We start from the raw sequence: 9,168 nt of genomic DNA on the forward strand, positions 1-9,168 counted from the left end.
AATAAAATTAAGTGTACAGTATAAATGTAAGGAGGCGTGTTAGGGAAGTGATACATTTACACTGTACATGAGAGTGTGTGTGTAAGGGTTAGAGGGCGTCAAGGACTCAGTGGAGACAAAAGACTGTTGCCAGATGTTAGAAGAATCTAGGCGAGTCGGTTGGCAACCAGCGTGCGTGCAAGACGTCCTTAGAGAGGAATATAGGTGTATAACTATTATATGGAAATATAGTAAATAATTTGTATTCCCAAATCCTCGAATTTCCTTAACAATATCGTAGTCTGTCCTTTTGTTATCGAACATCACTCATTAAAATACCTTAAACTTCAAATTCTACCAGCAATCACTTGTCCTTACTCTAAGAATCCACAAGTTACTACATATTTTTGGGGGCTCGTCCGGGATTTAGAGTGCCAAGTGACAAGTGAAGAGTTTAAGTGACGGTTTATTCGTGAAAGTGGTATTTGAGAACAATGGCTGACTACGATACAGGAGAAGTAGGATTGACCGACGAGCAGGTGGTTCAGATGCGAACATCTGAACTAAAAGACGAACTGAGAAGACGACGGCTGAGACTAGCGGGCAGAAAACGCGAGCTGGTAGAGCGACTGCTTGCTGCGTTACGTGTAGAACGGGAGCATGGTGCACGAGGAGACGACCCGGAGGATGAAGACGATGAGTCGGAAGAAGAAAGCAACGACGAAAGTGAGGATGAAGATGACAGAAAAAACGCCAGAGGATACAAGAGAGGTACGCGAAGGGTGTATCAGGGCCGTGACGAATGTTGTCGAAGGGCATGTGTTGGTTCGACACTGAGTTTTAGAGACGTCGAAGATGCATTAGAGTCGTTTAGTGGCAACAGAGGTGAAAATGTCGAACGATGGTTCGGGTCGTTCGAGGAAGTCGCTGATACGTGCATGTGGTCGGATGGGCAGAAGGCAGTCTACGCGAGGAAGCTGCTGAAGGGATCAGCGAAAATATTTGCGAGCTTCGAGTGTCATGCCAGGACTTGGCATGAGTTGAAGAGGGGGCTAGTGAAAGAATTTTCGAGGAAAGTCAACAGTAGGCAAGTACATCAGAAACTTGAAGAAACAAAAAAGGAGAGTGATGGAGCATGTTTGGCTTACATGTACCGCATGCTCGAAATAGCCAGCCATGTGGACATGGAGGAGGAAGCAAAGGTGGAATACATAGTGGATGGAATAATAGACGACGAGAACAATAAGGCTGTATTGTACGGCGCTACGTCAATCAAAGAGTTGAGGAAGAGGTTAGTAATGTACGAAGAGCAGAAGAGTCGCAGAGCAAAGTCGATTGTGAAGCCGGCTAAAACCCAGAAGAACGGGAAGCCCAGTCAATCTGTAGACGCAATGAAGAAAAGAAGATGCTTCATTTGCGGTAGTGAGGATCATCTAAGTGTTAAGTGTCCGGAGAGGGGAGAAGGTGTTAGGTGTTTCAAGTGCAGCGGATTTGGACATATTGCAGCGAGGTGTACGGCACGACCGAAAGAGACTTGCGTAGTGTCAAGATCCGAAAAGGGAAAGTACTTGAAGGACGTGTCGATAGATGGCTGCAGGTTTGTCTCGTTAGTGGATACAGGTAGTGACCTTACGTTCATACGAGCGGATGAGTATGCGAGGTTAGGATCACCACCTCTGGGAAACTGCAAACTTAGGTTTGATGGTTTTGGTTCCGCTGGCAATAGTACCTGGGGCGAGTTTACAAGGGTAATGACGGTCGACGGGTACGACTTTACTGTCACCCTGCATGTTGTCTCGAATAAGGTAATGACAAGACACAGTCTACTCTTAGGTACCGATTTTTTAGACCAGGTAGAGTTGCGAGTCAAACGGGGCGAGGTGACATTTTTACGACTCGACGATCAGACCGACGGTCACGAGGACGCGCCGGATGTACTGAGGGTAAACGCGATAGAACAATCCGACGAGATCGACTTGTCGCATGTACGAGAACCTCATTACCGCGAAGCCATTCGGGATATTACTAAAGGGTATAGGCCGGAGAAGAAGAGAGACGTCGGAATAACAGCAAAGATAGTTCTGAAAAGCGACAAACCGGTAGCGCGAAGACCGCGAAGACTGGCGCCGAGGGGGAACGGGCAGCATGTCGACCAGGTTCAGAAATACCTGAATTCCACCGTAAACAGAAGCACAGGGAAGACTCCTTTCCAGCTACTGGTCGGGGTCGAAATGCAAGTCAGGGAAGAGGCGAAGATTAGAAAGCTGATCGACGAAGAGTGGGCCGCGAGGTTTGAAGAACAACGTCGCGACCTACGTGAGGACGCGAAGAGGAAGATCGCCGCAACTCAAGAGGAGAATCGTCGAAGTTACAAGAAAAGAAGAAAGCGTGCGAAGCAGTACCGAAGGAAGGACCCGCGCACACCTCGACGACTGCAGATTTCATGAACGCCTTGGGTCCTGAACGCCGAAGATGACGCATCCGACGATAGCGATAGCGAGCACAACATCTGAGGGCAGATGTTACTGCAGGATGGCCGAGTGTAGTATCGGGGAGAAGGGCCCAAGAAACGTCGAGCTAACTACAGACAATGTCGCGAGAGCCGAGGCGCTGTCGGCTCCATCAATGCATTACCGGGTCCTTCAGGTAAATAGGTAAATAGCCGAAAAGACCTACGTGACCCTGGCTACGAGCGTCTGTAGAACACGTGTGCGGTGGGCCCAGCAATAGACAATAGAGTGCTACAACGGCCAGAGAGTCGAGAAGCAGAGTGCGAGTTGAGCGGACACGGAGTGTGAGTCGGCGTGCGAAGATATCGTAGTCTGTCCTTTTGTTATCGAATATCACTCATTAAAATACCTTAAACTTTAAATTCTACCAGCAATCACTTGTCCTTACTCTAAGAATCCACAAGTTACTACAGGTATGAGGGAAGCAATAGACAACGTTAGAAGAAGGACGGTTTCGCTACGCAAGGCAAGTCGAAAAGTGTGCGTGCTGCGAGAATCAGAGCTAATTGAGTCGTCGAAGAGTAGAATCGTTAGAGGTATCGAGTCGTCGAAGAGTAGAGTTGTGAGAATAGATAGAGTTGTTAGAGAGAGAGAGAGAGTGTGTGTGTGTTAGATTCGTTGTGACGAGAGTGGTCAAATAACTGTAAAGTTATTTGATATAGATACGAGTATTGCATATAGTTTCCGTTAAATAAATATCGTTTCCTGTCCAATTTATATATGTATATTCAATTTAATATTAATAAGTTGCAAGTAATCGGGAAAAAATTTCTATCCTTATTTTCCGATATTACATTATTTTCACAGATTTCAATTCATTTATCCATTGATTGATATTAGGACAAATGAGGAACTTCGCATCTTATTACATTAGCAAATAAAATGTATTGTTCCTGATAAATGGTATGCAGAATAGTATTGGAAATAAAAGACTGGTTTATATTACAGTTCAAGTGACTGATAGTAGGAAAGCAGTGATGGAAAGTGAGGCAACGTATTATAAAATTGAATCCCTAATTATAGCATGTAGATAGTATTTTGAGTGTGGACGGAGGACAAAATTATGCACATTCCTTTTTCAATTCCAAGGAGAAACATCATCGATGAGTCAGTTGTCAAAACACGATGGAAATTGCTCGTTGTTAATTGAGCAAGTTTGATATAATTACACAAGCTAAAGATTTAACTTGAAATTTGTTTGAAGAAATTTATTTTTGCTTATACCTGATGTCAAGCGCGGTATTAAGTATCATGCTTTTATAACTATTGTTTTAAATATTTTTGTGTTGAAATATTGTCGTTTGGGTGTCTGTTTTGTACTGGAGGAATACCCGAAATAATTATACTCGTCGTGTACAGCTAAACAGCTACAGGCAGTTGTTTGTATTCCTGGAACGCGTTGGATTCGTGTTCGTATGGTACGTTGATTGGAATGACTTAGAGGTGGGTTACTGGGGGTGTGAGTAATTATGTTTCAGCCAGGATTGGATAGAGAACGCGTTTAATCGACGTTTAAAGATCCGCTTAAAATACACATGCTCTGGTAGTTTCTAATTGGATCGTTATACATGTCGTATACTTTCTGCTAAATCCGTTTTTGGGAGACATTAAGATGAAAAAGGTCATATTTTTATCTCGTAATGTAATGTAAATTTCGATGATTTGGCTGCATTGGTTGATTTTATGTATCAGGGTGAAGTAAATGTGGTTCGGGAACAATTGGCTAGTTTTTTAACAACTGCTGAACTGCTTGCCGTTCAGGGCCGTGCCGATGGTATAGGAAAAGATAATGATAGTTTAGTAGAGGTATGTTTTTCAAAATTGTTAAATATGATTAGACACTTTCTGCTTAAATTAAAATAATACACTTGTATCACGTCAAACTGTGTTTCGGGATGACATTTTTATATCAACGTTATTGTTTTTGTATTCGTAATGACGCAATTTTATTTGATACAAGTGCTTCAAGAAAATAATTAAAAGTCAATAGATCTTGTTCATATATTTGATTTGAATGTAATTTAACATATTATTTTTACAAGATTTATGTTCCATATACATATACATTTGTTTAGTTACTATTCTCTGCTTATTTCATACGAATTTCATAGTATACAGCCTACTTTATCTATTATGTGTGTAACTTAAAATCATTGGAATAATTATTTTTGCATCAACATTAATGTACGTGCCAAATAATACGTGCAGTACACCTTCATACGCTATTGATTATTTCCTGTAAATCAAGAATTTTAATATAATGTACAAAATATATAAAATTTAGCACTAAAATTGTCGCACATATATTTAAAAATTAATTGGAGTGAAGTATTTTTCAAAAATTCATAGAATGTAAGGCCAACGTAAGATTTTACACGGAACTAGTTTCCATTTTCGCGCGTAAGACTACGTCATAAAGACAGGGGAGGGGGTATAGAAAGCGGACTTCAGACGCGCAGCGTAGACTTCCCTTAGTCATCTTACGACTGTGCTGTGAGGAGGGTGTTTTGCTCGGTGGTTTCAAATCCTTTGTGTGCAGTTGTGTGAATCTCTTCTGTTTTGTTCTACAACAAACACGAGCCGGATACAGGTTGGTATACATTTTACTTACTCAATAATTGGGTGAAATAGTTGAGAAAGCATGGCGAGGACAAAGAAGGGACTTTCAAAAACAAACGCCAACAAGCCAGAAACAGAACGGTTACTAACATGGATTGACGAAGTTCGCCGCAAAGATCAAAGTGTCGCCGAATGCGCAGACGCGATTTACGGATTGAAGCAATGCTGACGTGCGCTCTTTCCAATGCTAAAAATGATTTACGCATCCGGCGATTATCAGCAGCTTCAAAATGGCAGAAATTTAAAAAACAATGCTTGAAGAAGAAGGTAAATTATACAAATTATGAACTCTACAATGGTGAGGACACGGAAAATCCGGGATCGTCTCAACAGAATCCCGGGAGGAGCCATCGTGTCCTGAAGTGGGCAGTTTAGACGATGTCGTGTCTAAGTTGGCAGAAATAAAAGTAACGTTACAACGCTGAAGTAGCGGGAAAAATGCAAGCGATCAGGTTTGGAAGACCTAACTGTGACAAGAGGATTTCTCGCATCGTTTTATCTACCAAATGCGTAGAGATTTCAACAACTAAATGGAATCTCGAGCGATTACGGAGCACCGTGTATTACGTCGGTGCTGCAAGAATAGAAATCGCATTACTATCTTGATGTATATATGGATATTTTTTGTTTGCAGTCTCACCGTACGAGATGGCATTGGGACAAGCGGAGGGAGTTGGTGTTTGCAGCGATGCTGAAGCGTACTGCACGCTCGAGAACCCCATGTTCTCCAGTCTCTGCGCCTTTCATTGGTTTGGTTTATATATTATATTATATGTATTGGTTTGGTAATATACGTAATAATGAGCGTTCGAGGTATGTTCGAAGAGTGTTTGATCCGATATTTTTTATTTTCAGAAATATATACTTTGTATGTTTTATAGTTTGAAGAAAATTTGTATAGTACATTTTAGCTTGTAGATTTAGTAGTATCGTTTCTAATATTCGCTCCATTATACTGTACGTCAAGATTTTGTATATTTGCTTAATGTTGATTAACAGTTTTGTAGACTTTAAGAAATGAAATGAAATTAATAAAATTTGGAAATTGTTTACAGTTTTTCTGTAATCTTCTAGTTCATATTAATGGCAAAAATGCTTTTCTGCCCCGCATACTACACATAACGAAATTCTGTCGCAGGCAAGAGACCCGTACATGTACCCAGGCTGTTGGCCGTCATCGGCAACATTATTTGGCCTGTCTCTGTATGAGATAAGGAACGACGAGAGAGGATTGGTACGGCATAAAGAAGGGGGGAAATGTCTTTCTTTTTAGAAAATCGTGCATGAAGTTTTCTGGCTGATGAATGGTTGCACCATGATCAAGTTGTACATAAACGTCTCATCACTCCGCGCTTCCGTATCTTGAACATCCAAGCATCAACTAATTCGAAAATCGTTTGACACGCGATACTCATAGGCTTATTGTGACGAACTACAGCAAATTGTAGCAAATCTTATTTGGTGGGCTCTAATACCTTTTGTACGTTATCTGTGCTAATGTGTCTTCTCATGTCCCGAAAAGTGTTTTCATAGCTTGTACCACCAGGTTGTATGCGAGTTGTCGAAGCACACAAGACAAGCCTCCACTGAATATCAATAAGGAGAGACTTCGCTAGGGGTAATGGCCCCCCCTAACGCCAATTCAATATTCAGGAAATATTAGGACTGGCTAGAACTAGAGAACGCGTGAAGGGGGTGCAACTGAAGTTAATTCATAAGAGAATCCTGGAGCATCCCTGTCATACGCGTCGGGTGGTCATCGTGGAGTTTTAGTCGGTAAGAGTCCGACACTACTCTGCTGTTACGCAATTACTGCAACAGCGGTCCATGAGGATATCTCCACGTAAAAAAAAAAAAATTTGTATGTGAGTTACTCTGGCTTATCAATATGCCCTGTTCAAAGTTGGCCATGCTGAATACTGTCACAGGCGTCTATCTTCCTTAATAAGAGCTGTACGGGATCGAATAATGAGACTACCAATATGTGTACTCGTTAGTGTATTTAAAACAGATCTTGTCGCAAAACGATATCTATACAGACGTTTAGTCACAGTTTATACTGAATCGTTTGCGATCACGTTCGTTTAGTCATAATCGTCAGAAGGAGGTCAAAAGATAGAAATTCGTCTTGTCTTACGGATACATGTAGCGGCGCCATTGTTTTGCCCGGAGCTTATAATTCCTTACAATTCCTCTTGATATTCCGAAGCAAAACAACAACATGGTTTGAAGCAAATTCTAACTCTTTTGACGCTACAGAGCTTTCTAAGGCATGGATAAATTGAACGCATCTTTGTTGAGTCTAGATGATCCAGAATGGCGAACTACCGCAAGTAGAGCAACTAATCGAAGTACTAGACATGCACATATACGTAATATGTTTAACATGGATAGGAAATTGTTTTGAAATTTAACAATCATTGCAATAATTACATCGGTTCGAAAGTCGTATTACTAGATACTTATTGTAATATCGTAAAGTAATTCGAATTAGAAATCAGTTGAAAATAGAAAAACCGTGTACGTCGTGTTTCTGTGGTTCGTTTACATTTAAGAGTGCCTACGTGACTAAAGGCACGTAGTTGGTAGTTCTTACATAGGAATGAGGGAAACAATAGACAACGCTAGAAGATGGACGGTTTCGCTACGCAAGGCGAGTCGAAAAGTGTGCGTGTTGCGAGAATCAGAGCTAATTGAGTCGTCGAAGATTAGAGTCGTTAGAGGTATCGAGTCGTCGAAGAGTAGAGTTGTGAGAATTGATAGAGTTGTTAGAGAGAGCGAGTGTGTGTGTGTTAGATTCGTTGTGACGAGAGTGGTCAAATAACTGTAAAGTTATTTGATATAGATACGAGTATTGCATTTAGTTTCCGTTAAATAAATATCGTTTCCTGTCCAATTTATATATGTATATTCAATTTAATATTAATAAGTTGCAAGTAATCGGGAAAAAATTTCTATCCTTATTTTCCGATATTACATTATTTTCACAGATTTCAATTCATTTATCCATTGATTGATATTAGGACAAATGAGGAACTTCGCATCTTATTACATTAACAAATAAAATGTATTGTTCTTGATAAATGGTATGCAGAATAGTATTGAAAATAAAAGACTGGTTTATATTACAGTTCAAGTGACTGATAGTAGGAAAGCAGTGATGGAAAGTGAGGCAACGTATTATAAAATTGAATCCCCAATTATAGCATGTAGATAGTATTTTGAGTGTGGACGGAGGACAAAATTATGCACATTCCTTTTTCAATTCCAAGGAAAAACATCATCGATGAGTCAGTTGTCAAAACACGATGGAAATTGCTCGTTGTTAATTGAGCAAGTTTGATATAATTACACAAGCTAAAGATTTAACTTGAAATTAGTTTGAAGAAATTTATTTTTGCTTATACCTGATGTCAAGCGCGGTATTAAGTATCATGCTTTTATAACTATTGTTTTAAATATTTCTGTGTTGAAATATTGTCGTTTGGGTGTCTGTTTTGTACTAGAGGAGTACCCTAAACAATTATACTCGTCGTGTACAGCTAAACAACTACAGACAGTTGATTCTATTCCTGGAACGCGTTGGATTCGTGTTTACATGGTACGTTGATTGGAATGACTTAGAGGTGGGATACTGGGAGTGTGAGTAATTATGTTTCAGCCAGGATTGGATAGAGAACGCGTTTAATCGACGTTTAAAGATCCGCTTAAGATACACATACTCTGGTAGTTTCTAATTGGATCGTTATAGATGTCGTATCCTTTCTGCTAAATACGTTTTTGGGAGACATTAAGATGAAAAAGGTCATATTTTTATCTCGTAATGTAATGTAAATTTCGATGATTTGGCTGCATTGGTTGATTTTATGTATCAGGGTGAAGTAAATGTGGTTCGGGAACAATTGGCTAGTTTTTTAACAACTGCTGAACTGCTTGCTGTTCAGGGCCTTGCCGATGGTATAGGAAAAGATAATGATAGTTTAGTAGAGGTATGTTTTTCAAAATTGTTAAATATGATTAGATATTTTCTGCTTAAATTAAAATAATACACTTGTATCAC

The 9,168-nt window shown here is 40.1% G+C and overlaps 1 protein-coding gene across 1 annotated transcript; it reads left to right on the top strand.

Moving 5' to 3' along the window:
* The first annotated feature begins 473 nt into the window (after positions 1–473).
* Positions 474–2,426, top strand: LOC117213282 (transcription initiation factor TFIID subunit 7-like). Its single transcript, XM_033458650.1, has 2 exons — positions 474–750; positions 2,011–2,426. Exons 1-2 carry the CDS (start codon positions 474–476, stop codon positions 2,424–2,426), a joined length of 693 nt encoding a protein of 230 aa, XP_033314541.1.
* The last annotated feature ends 6,742 nt before the right edge of the window (positions 2,427–9,168 follow it).

The sequence above is a fragment of the Bombus bifarius genome, unplaced genomic scaffold, assembly GCF_011952205.1.
Source record: "Bombus bifarius isolate JDL3187 unplaced genomic scaffold, Bbif_JDL3187 scf7180000008628_frag, whole genome shotgun sequence".
Classification (NCBI taxonomy): domain Eukaryota; kingdom Metazoa; phylum Arthropoda; class Insecta; order Hymenoptera; family Apidae; genus Bombus; species Bombus bifarius.

Excerpts from the sequence above, each read along its gene's own strand:
- LOC117213282 (XM_033458650.1), top strand. The coding sequence starts at position 474 with ATGGCTGACTACGATACAGGAGAAGTAGGATTGACCGACGAGCAGGTG. Across the intron at positions 751-2,010 it reads CGCCAGAGGATACAAGAGAG|GGTATAGGCCGGAGAAGAAG; the intron begins GTACGCGAAGGG and ends ATATTACTAAAG.